At 34.3% G+C, this 21,120-nt stretch overlaps 3 protein-coding genes across 3 annotated transcripts; all 3 read left to right on the top strand.

Moving 5' to 3' along the window:
• The first annotated feature begins 2,903 nt into the window (after window positions 1–2,903).
• On the top strand, window positions 2,904–11,693 carry LOC110686906 (tRNA dimethylallyltransferase 9-like). The gene is made up of 11 exons (XM_021863516.1): window positions 2,904–3,460; window positions 5,024–5,077; window positions 5,352–5,394; window positions 5,712–5,820; window positions 6,141–6,339; window positions 7,599–7,812; window positions 8,125–8,219; window positions 8,957–9,051; window positions 10,844–10,919; window positions 11,012–11,151; window positions 11,234–11,693. Exons 1-11 carry the CDS (start codon window positions 3,206–3,208, stop codon window positions 11,334–11,336), a joined length of 1,383 nt encoding a protein of 460 aa, XP_021719208.1. The 5' UTR covers window positions 2,904–3,205; the 3' UTR covers window positions 11,337–11,693.
• A 387-nt stretch (window positions 11,694–12,080) lies between these two features.
• LOC110686905 lies at window positions 12,081–14,521 on the top strand. The gene is made up of 4 exons (XM_021863515.1): window positions 12,081–12,868; window positions 12,983–13,039; window positions 13,131–13,208; window positions 13,295–14,521. The coding sequence occupies exons 1-4, from the start codon at window positions 12,866–12,868 to the stop codon at window positions 13,601–13,603; spliced, it is 447 nt and encodes a 148-aa protein (XP_021719207.1). The 5' UTR covers window positions 12,081–12,865; the 3' UTR covers window positions 13,604–14,521.
• Window positions 14,522–14,646: 125 nt separating this feature from the next.
• On the top strand, window positions 14,647–20,351 carry LOC110686985. Its single transcript, XM_021863619.1, has 2 exons — window positions 14,647–15,262; window positions 17,569–20,351. The coding sequence occupies exon 2, from the start codon at window positions 19,338–19,340 to the stop codon at window positions 20,349–20,351; it is 1,014 nt and encodes a 337-aa protein (XP_021719311.1). The 5' UTR covers window positions 14,647–15,262; window positions 17,569–19,337.
• Window positions 20,352–21,120: the final 769 nt, after the last annotated feature.

The raw sequence follows: 21,120 nt of genomic DNA, 5'->3' as shown, positions 1-21,120 counted from the left end.
GAAATCATTGAGCTAGATTTTCTCTCTGTACCTATAATCTTTCTGATTATATGCTTTATTCTTTACGATTGCTACTTTGTAATCTTTGTGGTTACACCTTAATCATAGCTTTACTTTGCGTTATCTATGATTAAGAACTCCTATTTCATATATCTTGGTGATTGTTGAGATAGATTTATCTTGTTTTGTATAATACTTGTACAAAGTAAAAGATACATACTAATATTTTATATAGTAAAAGAAAATATGTGAATATTTTTTTAGGAAATGAATCACAATTATATGATTTGGGATATATATATTTTTTTTTGGGAAGTGAATCACAATTATATTATTTAGTGAGTATTTATACATATTTTATAGTAAGAAATTGATGTTTGCAAAAAAAAAAAAAAAAAAAAAGGGAAAAATAAGATTTGGAGGGAAAAAAACAGAACCGAGTAATGACACGTGTCGTTCTTGGTGTCTGTTTTAGTATCATGTTATTATTAATTGATGATTAGGTATTTTTTTTAAAAAAAATTAGATTTGTTTTAACATAGATACATATGTCAAAACGACTTTTGAGTTTTATTTTGGTATATACTTTAATAATTTCCACTTAAATTAAATCTTAAACACAAGCATTCAAATTTAACTTTTGAATTATGCTTCAAAAGGTCAATATGATGAGAGTAATTGCACGTGCCCATTCGAGTCACTAGATTAGGTTCAGTTAGCTAAGTTTTTACAACCCGACAACTAATGTAAAGATTGATATGAAGTAATAATGATATTGACTTATTCAGTCGCACAACATAAATGATAGTTTTTTACGATCCTAAAGTTATTTTTACTTTTCTGTTGTCAGTTTTCAAATTTATCATGATTCATGATAAATCATAAAGTTATTTTTACTTTTCTGTTGTCAGTTTTTTTCAATCGGAATTTTATTTTTACTTTTTTGTTGTCAGTTTTCAAATTTATCATTATTTTACAGTAAATTTTAAGAAATTGGAGGTAAATAGGAGGGAAAGGTAAAGGGTGGGGCCCACATGACGTCATATGGTGAAGAAGGTGATAACTTTTGAAGTTTTTGAAAATAGAAGGTGGTAATTTAAAAAAAAAAAAATACAAGGTGGTAATTGCTAAAATGGACATAATACAAGGTGGTAATTGTCAAAATTTCCTGATTTTAATTATGTTAATTCTTTACCTTTGGTATACATGTTAATGTTCCAACCACTAAGCTATTAGTAAGTTTGAGCAATATATTTCACTTTGTATTCTATTTAAATAAATTTTAACTAACTTATTTTAGAAAAGAAAATTTTGTAGGGCACTTGTCCTACAAGGACACACACAGGGCCGTAGCAATGATTTTGGAGGCCCTGTTCCAAATCGAAAAAGAGGCCCTTAATAATGTGAAAACTATGCAATTTTTTATCGAAAATTTAAGCAATTCACAATTTTCCTATATATACATTATAAAATGAAAATGTCCTAAAAAATGATATAACAATGAAATCAAACCATATGCAAAAGATGAAAAAATTACGGAGTAATAATTATAATAATAGTGTCACATGACACATATACAATAAATACAATTATACTAAGCCCATACAAACAATCAAGATTTTAACGGATAAACAATCTAACATTCTAAGTTTCTAACCTAGAGGTTTGTAAAAAAAAAAATAATAATAAAATAAAATAAAATAATAATAATAATAATAAAATTCTAACCCAAAGGACAAAGCAAAAAACAACCTATTAAGAATCTAAAATACAAGTTGCTAAATAAAAAATAAAAAATAAATTTTCAACCACCTATGAAATAATAGATTAATAAGAACGATGAACATGCATATATACAATATATACAATCCCGCAAAAGACATAGAAACCAGCAGGCCCATACAATGGGCAAAGAAGGAAATTAATTGCTTCAATTCGTTTTTAATTTGGTTGGTTGTGTTACTTGTGTATCAATTGAGAATTGGAGGAATTGATAATTGAAGAATGATGGAAGATAACCCACCGTTTGATTGCTCATTGCCATTGAATTTGACTGAGTATGATTTAATAACCTTGAAAATCCTTGAATGGAGAAATAGGAAATACAATTTTCCATGAAATTGATTGATGTAATAATGATAGTACTAATTTGAATTGATGGAGGAATTTGGAAAATTGTAAAAATTAATATGGAAATTTGAATAGTGAGGAAAATAATAAGCGTGATAAACAATGAGACTTTACATATATATATATATATTTTTTAAATATGAATAGGAAAAAAAGTGGGTCCTTTTAAATTTGGGGGCCCTGTGCAAGGGGGCACCTTGCACTTGCTCTTCTATGGGCTTGGACACACAGAGGTTGATTTTGCAAAACAAAAAACTAAAAAAAGAAAACTACACCAGGCACCAAACAGAGAATAATTAAGCAATTTACTGTGTTAGTTGTTTTACCTGAAAAGTTTAAGGTAGTGGCGATACCATGCTTGGTACAGACAAAAAAACGCGAAAAGAGCATGTAGTTGTTTTGTATGGAAAAAAACATCCAACTTTATGATTTTTTTTATTATTTATTTATTTTTTTTGTATATCTAAAGAACATCTGTAATATTAATAAAGAACATGATAATATTATGCAATGGACATTATTTATATATACCAATCATAATTTAAATACAAAATTTAAAGAACATTTCACAATAAGCAATGATCATTATGTCACAAATAAATGCATTATACTAACAATTTAATAACATATGCATATGTTTTTTTTTCACTCTTTTTTAGCGCAAATATATTTATTTCATTCTAGGTATATATTCATTATATTTTAACATTGTGTTATTTTCACTATAACTAATTATATGTTCATTATTCTCTTATAATGAGAGTGAGGAATAACTTAAATGGTTAGAGCTTCTCTCCCGATTTCAAGGAATCCTGAGATTGATTCGTTTTTTTCGTTGTTTGTTTTTTTTTTTTTTTTTTTTTTTACGGAACGATGTGCATGGTACAGATGCCTGTAATAACTAACCACACACTATGTTTTACCTCTAATCCTTTAATAAATGGTAGGAGTACAAAATTACGCCTTTTAATTACAACTAAATAAAACTTGTACTTGTTGAACAAAATCAAAAGGGATTACCAAAAACCCATAAATTATAAAACCCTGGGTTTAAAATTTGTCATCATCAAAAACAATGAGCGGAGTAAGCGGAGGTTTACGTCAATGGGGATTGCGCCACCACTTTCAATACTCTTCCACAACCACTCATCTCCGCCGCCATTTATACTCCTCCTTCTGCTCCTCCTCTACTTCTTCTTCATTTCCGAGAAGAGAGAAAAAACAAAAAGTTATTGTCATCTCCGGCCCCACCGGCGCCGGTAAATCTCGCCTCGCTTTCGAGCTTGCTAAGCGCATTAATGGTGAAATTATCACTGCTGACTCTGTTCAGGTTTTTTTTTTTTTTTTTTCTAACTCAATTTAATTGATTTTGTTTTTGCTAATTGTTGTTTTAATAAGTTTATTAACTAGAACATTTCAATTTCCTGGGCTTTGTTTATGAATATTAATGTTATTGTTCTTAATTTTGTGTTACTGTGTCATTTTAATATTGTGTGAGTGAAGTTATAATGCGAAATACATTACTTATCATATGGACTAAGCTCATTCCATTATTTTTATTATGTGATTTGTACTGTGATATTGTGATATGGTCGATATTCAACAAAGTTTAATAGAAGAATTTTATTCATTCAGTCTCAATTTGATAGGCCACATTTTGTTAGAGGTCAATTCATTTGACCTGTTATAACTAGTATTGATAATATAGAATTGTTGAGAACAAACATGGTATTATTATGGAAAAATTGGCCACAACACCCTAAAGTATGGCCTAGGCACTGAGCACCTTGAACTATGCGTAGTAGCCAAAACACCAACAACTATGGTGTTAGGTGTGACGTGTGCATTAAATGAAGATTTCCGGCCACTTATTTCTTTGGAGAAGGTGAATCCATGGGTGTGAAGGAGATGAAAGACTACATAACTATTCTAGAGAGTGAAGATTCACCTCTTCTTGGTATAATAAGTTGCCGAAAATTTTCATTTATGGCATGCATTGCACCTAATATCATAGTTGGTGGTGTTTTGGCTACTATGCAAAGTCAGGTTGCTGGTGCACCTAAGCCATACTTCAAGGTGTTGTGGCCAATTTTGTCGAGTATTATTTGTTTTTAAAGTAAGAGTTTTATGGGAAAATATATACTTTGTATGATTTAATTTGTATGCTATGAAAGGTTTGTATATCATTTTAAAAAAAAAAGTTAAGTGGGATGGACCAATGGAGAGAGTAGTATATGTTAATGTCTTTTGAAACGGAGGAAGTGCCACTTAAATTGATTATAGCTAATTATGCTTTACTACAAAATTTTCCGGATTTGAAATTTAGCTGTAGAGTTAATTGTCCCCAGTCACTCGCTCTCAGTATTTTTTCATTTTTGGTATTGCTACTTTCCTGAATATAAGGTGTTGTTTCGTTCACTTGGGAATTAGAACTTCCCATGAATTGTAAATTTATGGGAATTAAATTCCTACAATTAAATTCATGGGAATTTTATAAAATTGTTTGGCTAACAATGAGGGAAGTAACTTCCATGGGAATTTTCACTTACCTAGGGGGGTTAGGTAAGTAAGTTCCTACATTTTGTGGGAACTCAAAATTCCTAGGAAGTTCCACTTCCCCCATTTCACCAAATTATTGTCAACCAAACAACACACTAAAATTGCAATTTCTAGGAAGTCTCACTTCCCATGTTTTTTTATGTCAAACAAACAACCCCTAAGGATGGTATAATCATGTTCTTATTTCTGGAGGCAAGTTGCTCTGAGTTCCCTTATCTTATACTTTTGTTGCATATGACATCTTTTTGCTGTTGATCACTTTATGATGCGTTAATTTTAATTAGTTTTCTTCTGATGATTTTCTCCATTTTTCCCTTATTTTTGCATGATACAGGTCTATCAAGGTCTTGATGTTGGGTCTGCAAAACCTTCACCGAGTGAGCGAAAGGTGCCTTTGATTTGTTTGTTACAAACAAATTAGTTGTTGGCAATATTGACATGCTTTCATAAGATGATTTTGTGTTTAACATAATTAAGCAAATGTGTTAGAACATATTTTATCTTTATCACATAGTAGTTTTTGATTTTTTTTTTTTCGTCCTTGTCCTGATTAGGCATTGTAGGTCTGTAGGAACCCTTTGGTAAGCAGTTGATTTCGTTACTTCTTTCAACAGCCATTTTTCACTCTTTTTTTTAATCAATTTTGTTTAATTATTTTTCAGGAGGTACCTCACCATTTGTTGGACATGTTGCACCCAGCTGAAGGTAGAAATGAGAGCTACATACTATATCTGCTTAATGAGTTACTGCTAACCTAACCTAATGCAGAAGCCTGTAAAAGTGTAAATCAAATCAATTTTGACGAAAATCATTTTTTGTGAGGAACAAAACTTCTCTAAAATTTTGAGCTATTGGATGAATAGTCTTTTAACATGCATATGTGCCTACACTGGATAAAAATGAATCAAAGTGCATGTAATTAAGTATATGCAAATGATTGATCCTTCTGATTGTAAAATACAATGGCCAATTTATGTTGCTTTGTATCTTCATTTTAATTCTTGTACCTCCCATATTTGTAGAATATTCTGTTGGTCGATTTTATGATGATGCAAGGCAAGCAACAAGAGATGTCCTTAACAAGGGCCATGTTCCTATAATTACTGGAGGAACTGGTTTGTATTTGCGTTGGTATGTTTCTACAATTTCTATTTTTTGTTTGGATGAGCTTTAAAAGTTCATTTTGCATTAAGTTTTCAGTCACACAAAAGACAAGATGCATAGTATCTCATGGATCATATTAGCTATACTTGTTTTCTACAGTTGGGTAATGCATCGTGGAACCTTGAATGTGAACTATAAGTTTCCTCTATAGATATTGCATTCTCTAATATTATTTTAAGGTTTCAACCAAAGCTGAATGTGGTATTTGGTTCAGTTGAGCATACCCTGGGTAATTGTAAGAGGATGGGTTCATATAGAGATGTCACAAATTTTTTTTCAAATGCTAGGTTCATCTATGGCAAGCCTGATGTTCCAATAGCATCGCCCAATGTTACTTCCCAAGTGTATGCAGAGCTTGAAAATTATAAATATAATGGGGATTGGGATGCAGCTGTAAAGTTGGTGCTTGAAGCGGGAGATCCGAACGCCCCGTCTTTACCAACAAACAATTGGTATCGCCTACAGCGTAGCCTTGAGATTATTAAGGTTTAATATTTTCATTGTCATTTTATTATCTGACAATCAAAGTACTTTCTCTAATTTCATTTCCCTATATATTGTGATGCCAAGTGTGATTTGAGCCATAAAGAAGATAAACTAAGTTAGATAAATCACCTTTTCACTTGTTATAGATAAAGAATTAGAGTGAATCATACTGCAAGGTTTTGTTATTGACTTTATGGTGCGTTGTTCTTTTCTAAATTTTTTGAACCTTGAAAAAGCTATATTCTCCACTAATAATTTTTATGTTGTGTTAAATCATAACCTGGCTGATTAGGCCAAGCTGCCAGGCTAATTAGCCAGGTCATTGGCTGGATTAGCTAATTTTCTGGAAACATAGGAAAGTGCACATGTGTTAGGATCCAACCTCTTTAATCATGTATTTTGCTTTCTTATGTCTTTATCTAGCTTATGTTAAACTTTTAATGTATTCGTGTAAGTAGTTTAGGCGCTAGAGGAGATTATTGTGTTACTGTCATTTCAGTGTTCACTAGTATTTCTCCATGTAAGCAATATAAAGCTCTATATGGAGCGATGGTTGAATGAATGAAAAAGCTCCTATTCGGGTTGCCTTGCTTTAAGACTTGTGTGTTGATTTAAGCCTTTATAGATATTGTGCTTGCCTTGTTTTAAAGCTCCCCACCAAACCAAGAGACTCTCAAAGACGCCTACATCCTTGTCGGTTCCGCTTGTGCCCGCTTCGAAGTATCGGCCGTCACAAGCCCCGACCCTGCACTCGTTACTAACGATTGCCTCATTGAGATACCTTTGGTCCGTGTTGCTGTGTGCCCACGAACCTCTCTCACTAGGCTTGCGTTCTTGTTTCTAAAAGATAAGAGCGCGCCGCACGATCCGGTGTCAAACCACTCGGACCGTGACAACATGCCTTAACTAAGATCCTATGCTCTTAAAAATCCTCTATTTTCTATAATTCTCCTAACCTCTGAACTAAGTTACTAATTCTCTATCAATGTGTCTTCTGATAATATTCTGATTTCATTTAAGTTATATTGGAAGCCTTCCTGAGTATTTTAAGGATTGTCATGGTTTCATGTTGTAGGAAAAGGAGCATATAAACCTGCCTGATTACTCCAAGCTTTCTCCTATTTCCACTTTTTTATATTTCCTGTCCGTTTTTGGTAGGGTAGCTCTATACTAACTAAGCAGTTGATAAAAAAAAAAAAAAAAAAAAAAAAAAAAAAAAAAAAAAAAAATTATTAAATGAATGTTCTTTTACCTGGCAGTCTAGTGGATCGCCTCCATCAGCCTTCCAAATGCCATATGATTCCTACAAAGAGAAACTCAATTTAGCTGCAACGGATGATTGTCAAAACATGGATGGAATGCAAGGGGGGCAATTAAAAGAACTAGAATATGATTTCATTTGCTTTTTCCTTTCAGGCCCCCGACTAAATTTGTATAGATCAATTGATTTGCGATGTGAAGAGATGCTTTCAGGTATGGTTTTTCTTGTTTTTTTGTTATGTTCTTCATTACAAAACCAAGTAGCACAGTGTTAAATCAAATATTTTTATTCTACACTTTAGAGCATTACCTGTTCACAACCTCAATCCCCATTCGGCCACTCCTACCCACAAAAATAATAAATGGATGCATCTCAATGTTCCAAATAGTCTTGCAGGTGTATGCATATGTTGATAATCATAGTTTTCGTATGTGATTTATGTGTCATTTCAAGTTTTGTATGTGCTTTGACGTGACTATACTCTTTAGTTCCACTTGTAAGCTGTATACTGCATCTGATTGCAGGTAGTGATGGGATTCTAGCAGAGGCCAAATGGCTTCTAGACATAGGTCTTCTTCCCAATTCAAGTCCTGCTACCCGAGCAATTGGTTATCGACAGGTGTACTTTGAATTAGCTCTACCTACCAATATTATCCTGCATTTATCAGTTCTGATTATAGAGGCATAACTGCTCATGCGAATATGGGAGGTGCATGTTGATATGTGATAAATTATACTTCCTCCGTTCCCCTAATATCGCAACATGGGGAGGGAACAAGGATTTTAAGAAGAGGAGAGAGATAGAGAGGAATAAAGATACGGAGTAGGGATCCATGTGATGAGGAGAGAGAAAGAGTAAGAACAAATGCAAATAGGAAAATGTTGAATATTTGTGAAACTTCCTAAAATGGTAATTGTTGCTATATTTGTGAAGCGGAGGAAGTATTTACCTTCATTTATGATTTGCACTAATAGTCTAAATGAGGCACTTCTTGTGTATGCTTATCTCATCCAAGTTATTGAGACATACTTTGTACTTAGTAATTCTCAGTAATGTGTTCAAATGGGACATACTAGTTACAGCAGTAAATCTGTTTGCCGGCACAGATTTGTATAACCTCACCTTAAAATTAGGTTATGTCCTTAAACATGAATCATCTTCTCAAGAGTAAAAGGGGTGTTTGGAGCAATGAAAATTAACTGCTCAAAAAAGGAGTTCACAAAATTGGTAATTAGCAAAATCAGTTGAAAGGATTGGATGTATGACAACTCTAAGATTTTTGTTTGTGTACATTTTGCTCCATGTTGATTTTCTATGTAATAAAATTGAGACTCATCCTGTCAGCTATTATTCAGGGCATGGAGTATCTCTTGGAATGCAGAAAACAAGATGGTCAGAGCTCTGCAAAGGAATTTTTTTCCTTTCTTTTTGAATTTCAGAAGGTGTCCAGGTTTGTACAGAACCCCAGGATGGAAGATTGCTCCTTGCTATTTATATATTGATAAGTGATAACTGCCTTTATTGCATTTGGGGAGGATAAGGTTGTATCAGAATCAGAAAGGCTATTGTTTGAGTTGTAGAAAATCAAGGAATTAGAAAAATTTATGACAAAGAAGAAATTTCATAGTAGAAGTCGAAATAAATTCTGTTATGATAGAAGTTTATAAAAGAAAAGAATTCCGAAAAAAAAAATTAAAAATTGTATGCCAATGTTATAGAGATTAATATGAATGATAAAAATGAGGAAGATGAAAAGGCTAGATGATAGAATAATGAAATCTAAAGGAGAAGTCACTCCAAGTTCACCTATTAAAATAGCTAAGGACTCAGTATGTATAATTAGAACAATAACAAAGGGTTTAGAAAGATAAAAGCTGTGAAATTAATCTCAATGTTAAGTCATTGTATCAGTGTAATGAGGTTCTATCTACGGCTTGTAAGGATTACTCCCTCTGTCCCAAAATAAAGGTTCACTTAACTACTGATGCAGATATTATAGGTGCATGTGACTAGAACATTTTTCCTTTTTAACATATTTACCCCTGTCAAAGGCATATATTATTACTCCAATCAATCAGTTTTTCAAGGGCATATATAGAAATTCCTGTAGGCATAGCTTTATTGCCTTGAGATATAATTTTGAAGTTTTTTCAGAAACATCTCTGAAGTGCTTAATGTGGAACTTTATTTAGGTATGGCTGGAGTAACTTGTTGTGGTTTATAAATGTTTTTATAGCTCCACCGTGGCAACACCCTAGACTCTAAGTGGCCTCTGTCTCGTCCTGAACCAGCTATAAATTACTTAAAGTTTTATTTCTTTCCTTCACATTTTCTTACCTACTACCTATTAAGGATTTGCATCTCTGCCACCTGTTGTATTGGGGTGTGTAGGAAAAGGTGGACATTCTTACATAGTATTTCCTATGCCAAGTGCATTGTGTGATATCTTCTACTCAAATAAATGAAATAAGGAGTCTTCTTTGAATATATTCCATGCTCCAAGACCAATGTGGATATGTGCTTAACGCACTGTTTTAAACCCTTTTTTTTCATCTACTGAGGCATCCTAAGCTCGATCACAATCATAACAAATAGGGTTGTGGCCAAGCTGTTGATGGCAGAACAGTCTATCCTGTTTGAGCATCATAACATAAGTCCTTAACCCTTTATATCTATCTGTAATATATTCAAACATTGGAACAATGCCTTGTTCTTTAGATACTTGGCTTCTCTAGGCACTCTGTCTATGTAATTCCGAGTTTAGTAATTCAATGTATGACCATCTTTGTTTTGTTTTAAAAAAAGTTGCGTCTCTAACTAGTGGTCCAATACCATCTAATAAAATGAGCGATATTGAATGGCTGAATGAAATACAACTTTGCTAGTTTGTTATGTTTTGAGTGATTTTAAATTTTATTCTGGCTCCATAAAACCTCTTTAAACGACCTTTTGTTCCAAGTTAAATTATGACATTTGCATTTTGACGTAGACACTTTTACATAATTACATGGGAATGCTTTATTGATTCATCTCATCTACACAACATATAAGTCTGTTGTTTGCTTTTCTAATTTCTGTTTGCCTTGCTTTGCTACTTGTTGAACTAACTGGACTAAATGTCAGAACATTACATTTCAAATTATGAATTGAAAAACTCTGTATCACGGTGTTTACACTGCAATGCATCCCTATTTTTTATCTTATTTCAAATATTAACCAGAGAACGCCTTAAAAATATTCAGGAATTTTGCCAAAAGACAAATGATATGGTTCCGTAATGATCCTATTTATCATTGGCTTGATGCTTCTCAACCCTTGGTATGTCATCTATTACATGCGCACCATAATCTTTGATTGATTAGATACGTGAGTGTGTGCCATAAGCTTTATTACAAATATTCGTAATGCAGGAGAAGCTTCTGGACTTCATTCATGATGCGTATCATGATCAGAGTTCTACTTTAACTGTACCAGAATGGCTATGGATAAAGAAAGATGCACCCAACCGTCAAGAACAGAATGAATATAAAACTTATATGACGAAAAATAGGTACAATTTTTATAGCAAGAAAAATATTTATCATTAAATGCTTCTATGACTACTTAACTCTGTATTCTGTTTGTATTTGAAGCTATTTTGTTAAACCCGAAGATTGTGCTAATATTCTGGCATGGATAAGAACTGAAGGTAATATAGCAGGAACGCTTCCTACTAGCCGCTGCAGCACACTATAGAGGAATTATCATTTAGGAAGAATCATAGTGCCTTGCAAGAATTACTGTCAAGTGTTCGATTCCTGTCTCACGCTTGTGCCTCCCTGACTGATCTACCTAACAGAACATTTTTGTTTATACAATACGGCTACATCTGTTCGCGCTACAAAGCTTTGATGAGTGTTTATTTTTCCCACTCTTTCTGTCTTTCACCTATTCCGGTGAAAATCAGTAACACAAGCAATTGAATGTCGTCATGTACTCTTAATCCCTTTATACCATTTTTTTTGTTCATTTTAGTTATGTAATAAAATACTACGTATGTAGGTTTTTACAAAATTTGCAAAATTGCCTAAATAAACAACCGAATTCCTTCTATATGGCTTTCTAAATTAAACGTGATGCAGCTTCACTTTCATTAAAACAATTTGACCACACTTGTATTTTATTAACATTGAAGATATGCGCAAAATACATATTCATCTTCATGATGAACATGTATTGTTCATCACGAGGGTAAATGCGTTATATCCATCCCGCGTGGAAGCCAACAGAGTGACACGGGACCAAGTGACATGTTATTGTTGACACGTAAACAACACACTTATATTCACGGCGTTAGCTTAGAGATAAACGGCAGGTAGTTGCTGTAATCAATAATGTACTTTTGTGGGTCCCATTAAAATTGTACAGATAATATTTTTGAAAATGAAAAATCGAGTAAAATAGCGGCGAATTTAAATTTATCTCCGAGAGAAACGACTTTTGTTTATCTTGAGGTTAAAAATGTCTTTTTGCAACAACTTGCTACTTCACGGTTCTTAGTCGTTAGTTTCCAGTCAAATGTTTGACTAACGACTTTGTAAACAACCGTTAACCCAAACCCTAGAACCAATTCCTGGGAAGAGAGTGAATGTTGCTCATGCTAGTGACAGAATTGAGGAAGAGAATTCATCGCGAAGCGATTATTCCATTTAGGGGCACATGCAGGGAAGCCTACTCAACTCACTAACCGTTCGAGCAATTTCAAGCCGATATAGCTAATGTGGATTTGTGATTGAGTTAAAGAAATTGTTGAGTTGCATAATTATTGTTTGCGAAATCAATTGAATGAATATAACCCTTTTGGTGAATAGAATTAGCCCTAGAATAACTAATAGTTATTAATTAATTGTTGTTTGCGAAATTGAATCCAGTTATTACCCAATTGTTGTTTGCCAATTAATCTGTTATGGTTATTGCTGAGATGTTTGCGAAATCAATTGGATATGTGTTTGTGAAAAATTATTGTGTAATACTAATTGATTTAAATTATGAAGCTGCATACCTTCTGGAATAGCAAATCCATTATAAAGTGTTGTCAATTATAAGTTGATATGTACTGTGATCTTGTTTAAGTAAAAATAAAGAATTATGTCTATAATTACTATATGGAATTCAGTTTGAACATATGGATTTTGGTTGTTTATGTAGCCAAAGCTTGCTTATATTATCTGTCTTGATCGTTTGGAGTGTGGTGTGCAATTTTTTGGTGGTGGGGAACAACTTCAATGGTAAATGAGTTGTCTTTATTGTCATTGTTATTTTTTCATCCTATGGGTTAATCCTGATGATCAAGTGGCAATATTGTGTGTTGATTGAAAGCTGTGATTTTGTGATGGATACAGGCTAAGAATCGAAATTCAAGTTCTGAAATAAAAGTTCTATCAACTCAACTGTTTTTGGTATGAAATTTCATAGGGTGTATTGCTTTATATTTTCTAGAGCATTTTTTGTAGTGAGTTTGAAACTGAACTGCTGTATTTGGTTTTGAAGGATGATAGTGTTAGTGTTGGTGGCAGAGTAAAGGCAAAGGGCGAGGTCATCAAGCAACAAGTGGAAGTGTTTGGTCGGGTATGTCATGTATTCAATGTCTTCAAAAGTAAATATAATTCCTGAATTGTTGTTTATTTCTCTTATGTGGGACCTGTAATTTGCAGCCACCTAATATGAAATGTCGTATTGAGACATTTTCCAGAATATGCCACACATTTGATGAGAGGAGAACCCGTTGGGTTAACGAAATGGGTTTTGGTGGGTTGTTGAATATTCCAATGGACATGCACTTACCTCGGCAGTTGGGGTATTGGTTAATGAGTCGTATTGATCCTTTGGTTATCGGCTTGCATATAATCAAAATATGCCATCATGGCTTGTGCATCTCCACCTGCCATCTTCAATCTCCTTTGCTTATACACCTCGTGTTGAAGATCCTTCACGCTAGGCAATCGTATGTTCTCAAGCCCTAAACAACCACGAATTTGAGTAACCGTTACACCTTGCTCAAAAAAATTCACCAACCTCCTTCGAACTGTTGATGTCAATTTCTTCATCCGATACTCTTTAACCAAATTTTCCATGGTAGGGGACAGATCGTGAGTATGCTCCAAGACTACAGTTCTCAAAACTCATAAACCATCACTGTTCATACTCCCATAAACCCTAGCTAGGCACTCACATTTTTTAGATTTACGTTTTCCTTGATCAAGCTCTGTCTCACCAATAAGACCCTTCACATTTGCTCCGCTTCCCTAACTTCCATGAACTTAGCCCTTTTCTTTGCATCACGCTTTGCCCTCATATCCGGTGACTCTCAACATTCACACCTCCAAGTTATTGCTCTCCTCACTTTTGTAGTAGTGTATGATCCTTGCACCCTACTCACCCCAAATCCACACTGCTCCGCGTAAGTTTTGTAGTACAACTCAATTTCCTCCCACCGTTTAAATAGCATTCCCTCTTTAGGAGGGTCAACACTTGCATCCACAATCTCCTCAGTACTGGAAATAAGGGTTTGCAATGACTTCACCGTATGCGTTGGGGAATGGGATTGGGGTGAATTCCTAGTTTTGTCATTGAAACAAGAAGGGAGTGTGTTATTTTCTTTGGTGTGAGACAAGGTAATGTTCTCCAAAAACACTGCACTCATAGCTTCTGCTCCCTCTTGCTGATTGTCATCTACACCAATCTCCAACAGCGTACCAACCTCGTGTTCAATTTCAACTACACCTATGTCCAACAAGGGACCAACCTCTTGTTCAGTTTCCCCTACGACACACTCCATCAAGGTACCAATCTCTTCACAGTTCCCTCCTAAAGGAACTACTCCATCTTCTTCCATTTCAGACATGAGATCAAGCACCTACTAGCATATATATATATATATATAAAAAAAAAAAAAAAAAAAAACATAATGTATCCACTCAGAAAATGCAGAGTACATGCATAAGAGATAATGTCAGTGATGGGGCTTAACAGTTTTAGCCAACTACACTTCAACAAACAACAATCACAATTACTAATCAGTTGTTTCATACCAACAAAACTAGAAACCAATTAGAACAAAATTCGTTTCATAACAACAAAAATAGAAACCAATTAGAACAGAAATCGTATCATAACAACAGTACTACAATCCAATTAGAACAGAATTAGCAAATATTACAATCATGACAAACAACCTTCAGCCAGATCTACATACAGAGCGAAACCATGACATTTCCATTACAGTAATTTGGGGGAAATGCAATTCTAAAAGTATGTTGGGGATTGGGGGTCAAGTAGCGTCTAAACTCCGTCAATTTTAAAGCTAACACCGTGACTTAACCCAAATTTGGGCCCACTTTTAATACAGAGTTTTTTTATTGAATAAATGCCTAGGTGGCACTGAAAAGTGCATGAGATAAACAAAAACCATTTCTCTCGGAGATAAATGGGGGCTCGCCCGTAAAATAGTTATTCCCCAAATCTCAAACGAAGAATCCCGTAGTTGCCGGAAATATTATGCAAGTTTGTCAATCAATCGTAGCTATATATACTACAATTTTTGAAAGGTGATTTTTGATTGAACCACGAAGAACGTTCCTATCTCCGGTGCAGTTATCATTTGACGCTGTGATAAAATCGATGTAAGTGCTAATATGTTTTTTGATTTGTTTCATTTAATCAATTGAAACTGGGATGATTAGAGTCTCACATTAGTGGAATCTGTAAAATATCGAAAACGTGATAGTGATAAAGATATTGAGTAGCAGTAAGCGTATGTAGATTTGGAATGTTTGTGCATCTGATACTGTTTGATGGGTCTGCAGTTCAGTTATATAAATTATAAGGAATTTGTTGAACAAGCAAAACTGACAAAGGTACGCTGTGTAATTTGAAAAGTGAATGCGAGTAATTGAGAATGTCCTCCGTGGTATTGTGTGAATGGATTTATGGAGAGGGTTGTATGTTAATTGAAACGATTGTTACAGTTACCATATGGTGGTGGTATTAAAAAGGTTATAGATTTGCACCCGGCCTTATTTAAGGTATGTTAGTGCTTATGTTTTGTGAGCAGTTGGTGTTGAACAGAGTAAACTATGTCTTATTTGCTCTTAACAATTCATAATAATGGTAGGACAATACATTGAGCAAGGGTGGTGAAGTGAAGGGTAGAGGGCAAGTTGTGAGAGAGCATGCAAGATCAATTAGTAGAGTAAGTGTTCAGTTTTTTGTGGTTTTCAGTTCAGTGTGCATGTTTTATTAAGTTGGTTGGAAAAAATCTGTTGTTTGATATGTTGATGCTATGCTAGACAGTATTGAAAGGTTTGGTATATATACATTGGCGTGATTTTATACATTGTTTTTGAATCCACCCAATATGAATTGTCACATTCAGTCATTTGGTCGCATTTGTAAGAAATTTGATGTTAGAAGAACAAAATGGGTGAATGAGATGGGTTTTGGAGGAATTCTCCATTTAGTATCTTACTTGCATTTACCTAGGCAGTTAGCATATTGGGTTATGACCAGAATCGATCCATTGAACCGAATTTTGGTTGCTCCTAATGGGCGTGAGTTTCCAATGTCTAAGAATCAAGTAAGGTGGGTTTTAGGAACACCAGCTGGTATAAAGTCAGTACCAAATACGAAAACAATGACTAGTGAAGTTCGTGAGAAGGTTCATAATGTGATAATGAAGTATGGGAGTTCATGGAAAACTAAATCTAGTCGGGGTTGTGGCAGTGTGTATACTTCTATAGGTATACCTGTAACAACGGAGATGATGGATCGATTGGAGGGAAGACGTATGTATCTCATGATAGTATGAAATCTATAACAGATTTTGATATGGAACCAATTGAGGTAACGACGTGATTGACATACCTCCTGAAATAGGTGTGATTATACGGTCTTACTGGGTTTGTTAGTCTTCAAGCCCAATTTATAGTGGGCCTTGGTAGATGAACATAAATCTAATAATAAATGTAAGTACACAGGGTGATATGTGATGGTCCGAAATCGAATTAAAGCCTGATATAATGGGGTTAATGTAAGATACATGTTAGTCTTATCCATGTACCCATTTAAATTCTTCCTTTCGGCTGTTCAAAGGCTCATAAACTGAAAAATTGGAGTTTGTCTTGGTAACATGTTCCATTCCGGTAACAATCAATCCAGAAATTATGGGTGGTTACCCAATGTTGTCACTGCACTAGTAGCAATAGTAATACAGCTAACCTAGTCCTTAATTAATGTTGTCATTTTAAAGCTGTTACAAGGAGTACAAGGAGTACGTTAACATAAAAAGGCTTAATAGGTTATATAATTAAATTGTTGATTGGGGGAGTAAACAGTTTTGTGGGGATTCCAATACAATATTGTTCAATTGTACGACAAGTAGGTGTTAATAACCAAGAGAGTAGATATTGTTATTTAAAGTAAAATGATTAAAAATTGCAAAAATCTAAAATGGAAGTTAGATAATACATGAGATTTAATTGTCTGTCTAAAATGGAAGAACTAAAATCCACGAGTTTAGAAAGAAGGCCTGCAAGTAGTTGCTTTAGAGTTGTCTGGGCTGGACCACGGTAAAGGGCTGTAATGGGAATGGCCAGAACTAATCTTATGGACTTTAATGTACAATATATACAGTTTTCACGGATTGTTTGGTCTTAGTATAATCCCCAACAGCAGTAACAAGGGGTGGTTATTGGACAGGGTAGCCCAATGATAATAGGGTCAGGGCCAAGCTTATAGGGCTTTTAAGGGATAGGGCTATTAATGGACCAGCGCCCTTATTGGGTAGGGGTCAATATAGGGCCAACATGTGTTTTCCAATTTAGTTGATAAAGAAAATACATAACGTAAAAATAATTATATAGATTAATTTGTATTCATATGTATCTAATAAAGGCTTTGTCCAATATTTACTGTAATTGATATTTTGTAGGCCCGCTCATTATCGACCCGTGGCCCGTAATGTCCCGACCCTATATTGCCCATTTAAAATGTGACCCTCTTTGACCCTGGCCCGCAACCGACCCGCACCGACACTGACCCGATCCGCCCAATAACCAGGTCTAGCAGAGTAGCAGTAACCATTGTTAAGAATAAGACATGTCGGGACGAATATGTAATAAAAGTTCATTTGAACTACTATATGTATGTAGGTTGTTTATGAAATTACAAATCTATTGAATCTATTGATAAGAGCAAGTACCTGTGTTGTACTAACTTTGAAGTTATATATGTATGTACATTGTTTATGATATTACAAATCTACTAAAATTAAGAACTTAACTATTTAGAATTGAACTTTATCTAGATTGTATGAAAAATCAAATCGAAATTCGACTGAATCGAGGATTAACCTGAACAACAAATTGCTAATAATCTGAACTATTATGAACTGAACTGAAATGACGTAATAAGACAGAACACATGCACATGACCCCCATGAAAACTTTGATTAAAAAAATAATTGCAGTATATGGAAGTGAAATGGTTTATCACGAGTACTAGCTTCTTTGATTAATGGAATGAAAAAAAAAAACCTCGTGCGTTACATTTTACTAGGGCATTTTGCTGTGTGTTTGTTATATTCAAAACATAAACCTTTGGAGTATTTCTGTTACGAGACAAATCTAACAATATCCCACATCTGTATATATTGGCACTTATTAGGTCAATGACATTATTGGTTATATTCGCACTTATTGGGTTAATGACATTATTGTTTACAATGGTATTTACGGAAGTGTCATGCTAATTGTGATGTTAAATTTATTTATATACAGAAATACCACTAGATAAAATATGTTGAAATGGTTGAAATAAATAACCTAAGTTGAAATAAATTATCTATGTTGCAATGGTTGAATGATTGAAACTTCTTATAAAAGGAGGTTTGGAAGGTTTATAAGTTTGATTAAATTACATGATGTGAAGTGTACATTGATTTGGACATTACATTGATTTGGTAGATCTCCTAATGTATGCTATAGTGTGAATGATGTTTACAATGGTTGTGGTAGATTAGATGGTGGTGCTTGTAATGCTATGATCGAATACTATTGCTACCATATATTCATAAGTTGTGTTGTAATTATCAATATATTCATAGATGGATAACAATCATATTATGTGGTCAAACAAAATGGGTTTTATTGAATTTGAAACCCTGTAATACAAAATTGTTGTTGTATTTACTAATTGAAAAAGTTATTAATTAATGCATAATCCATACTGATGATAATGTGTAATTACTAAACATGGATTACCATTTTTTGCAGTTGAGGATTTGTCGTAATGAATGTGTGAAATATTTTGTATTATGTGCTCGAGAGTAATTTGTAATTTGTAGTGTGATTAAACGAGTTTCAAATCAATTCAAGTAGTGACAGATGCAAAGTACATGTAATGCCTCCACTCTACATGTAATGCCTAGATAATCCACTACAAGCTTATGTGCTCACGTATTTGCAAGTTAAATTACTAATTGATCAACATTAGGTAATGATAAACACAACCTTCTCAAATAACGTATTAGGGATATATATTCGACCTCGTCATTATATTCATCAAATGGGATACATCTTATCACCCATCCACCTAATAAATGTGCATGCATGACTACCTCTATATATAAGCGTTTCACCACATGTTAGCTAGCCACATACTTCCCCTTCACTTGTCTGTGGTATTCTACACTTAAGCGACATGCCTCGCCGTGCTATAACCCCATGCCACACTCCGTCATTGTTGTTATTTGATCCTCCAACGGGATTGGATTCCGAAATGGATTTCACCCAATTTGAGTACTTGTTTGTTGGTGACGATGGTGAAGTGTTAGCAACTCTATTTGAAGATACTAATTCTGCCCTTATTTTACACCCAAACAACACAGACAACGACTTGTTCAACTCCTTGTTCATGCGGGAGATTGGATCCGTAGACGTACCTCGACCTGCTCATTTTCTAAACATACACGACAACCACCCAATTCGTCATGAATTCGAAGTATTTTTGCTGTGGTGCCTAGGATCTTTACCCCCTTCTACCTTCAATCCCACAAATATGAAGCCTGCCATGCACATTCTCGAACCTAAACCCGTAATTAACTTTGATTGTCCCGTTTGGCCCTTAGACTTAGTTTCCATGTGCTTGTGTATTGGGGCATTCACAGACACATTCCAGGTTTGTAATGTACCACCAACTCCTCATATCTTACACATGAGGGTTATTTACAAAAAAAAACAACCTGAAAATGTCCCTGGATATCATATGGTTGATTTCACTCCATATGATGCTCCTGATGCAGAGCACGTTATATCGGGTTACTTTGCCACCATTCCGCTTCATACAGTTGTTTGCACTTGGAATGTAAGGGGAATTGGAAGGCCATCGCTTGTTACCAATTTTGAGGCCATGTATAAGAAGCACAAGCCTATGATAGTGGTATTGCTTGAAACTAGGCACGGATACGAAACAGTTAGGAAGCTTGTTAAGTTACTTCCCGGGAATTATTCTTTTGGCTTATCCACCCCCCAAGATGGATTATGTGGGGGGGGGGGGGTTGTGTACATGTGGACTGATAAGTTTATTGGAGTAGAACCAAAAGGTGTTTACGACTCTTCTGCTAGGGTTGATGTGTACTTTAAGGTAACAAACTCACTTGGTGTAGGTCCATTAGCACTAATTAATATTTTTTATGTTAAAACAGTATTAATATGAATTATGTCGTTTTGCAGGGCCATCCTAATGCACGACGCTGTCTATTCTAAGCGGCTACGATGTATTTTAGGGGTTCCAATTACTGATGGAATTAGATGTTTGTCCAAGATGTTATGTCACACATAAGCATATGTCGTTAACATATAATAATTGTCATGTTGTATTGTTATAAGCTATCTCTTTTCCCTTGGTTCATATCCGTAAGAAGTGTTAGTATTTGTAATTGGAACGAGTGATTTCAAGAAAATATATGTTTATGTTTACAACATTGAATCACCACACAAAGGTTTTACTATTATTCAAATATATTAGTACAACTGAGGAGTTTTACATAATTGTCCTTATTATTACTTGGGAACAACCACACAAACAAGAAATACAATCCAGGTCACAAACATATTAACGGGTGCATTTGTGGTTCGGCTAGACATGGCAACTATTTGTGCACACAATTCATTATTCATCCTACTCAATTTGAATAATTCAGGCTTAACTGTTGGAATCCCGTCCAAAAATTCTGTACTTTCATACAATGCATTAAGGGTGAACATCTCTGAATGGTGAACCACTATGGTGAGACGCATGTTCTTCTCCTTCATCCCCTTTGAAAAAGCCGCAAACCTTATTTTGATTCTGAGTTAAACAATTGACGTGTTAGTTAATCGTGTAGGATATGTACAATTAAAATGTAAAAATAGCTTTTATATGTTAAACACCAATGTTCAAGGCAATTTGGTCCTTGCCATTATTTATAAAGACAGTGTTTCTA

The sequence above is a fragment of the Chenopodium quinoa genome, unplaced genomic scaffold, assembly GCF_001683475.1.
Source record: "Chenopodium quinoa cultivar QQ74 unplaced genomic scaffold, ASM168347v1, whole genome shotgun sequence".
In the NCBI taxonomy this organism is placed as follows: domain Eukaryota; kingdom Viridiplantae; phylum Streptophyta; class Magnoliopsida; order Caryophyllales; family Amaranthaceae; genus Chenopodium; species Chenopodium quinoa.
The sequence above is the reverse complement of the archived record's forward strand: the minus strand, read 5'-3'. Positions and strand labels throughout refer to the sequence as shown.

Coding starts and splice junctions, on each gene's coding strand:
- LOC110686985 (XM_021863619.1), top strand. CDS start 19,338: ATGCCTCGCCGTGCTATAACCCCATGCCACACTCCGTCATTGTTGTTA.
- LOC110686905 (XM_021863515.1), top strand. Junction 13,040..13,130: donor TATCAACTCAACTGTTTTTG/GTATGAAATTTC, acceptor TTGGTTTTGAAG/GATGATAGTGTTAGTGTTGG. Junction 13,209..13,294: donor AAGTGGAAGTGTTTGGTCGG/GTATGTCATGTA, acceptor TGTAATTTGCAG/CCACCTAATATGAAATGTCG.
- LOC110686906 (XM_021863516.1), top strand. CDS start 3,206: ATGAGCGGAGTAAGCGGAGGTTTACGTCAATGGGGATTGCGCCACCAC. Junction 6,340..7,598: donor GTAGCCTTGAGATTATTAAG/GTTTAATATTTT, acceptor TTTACCTGGCAG/TCTAGTGGATCGCCTCCATC. Junction 11,152..11,233: donor ACTTATATGACGAAAAATAG/GTACAATTTTTA, acceptor TTGTATTTGAAG/CTATTTTGTTAAACCCGAAG.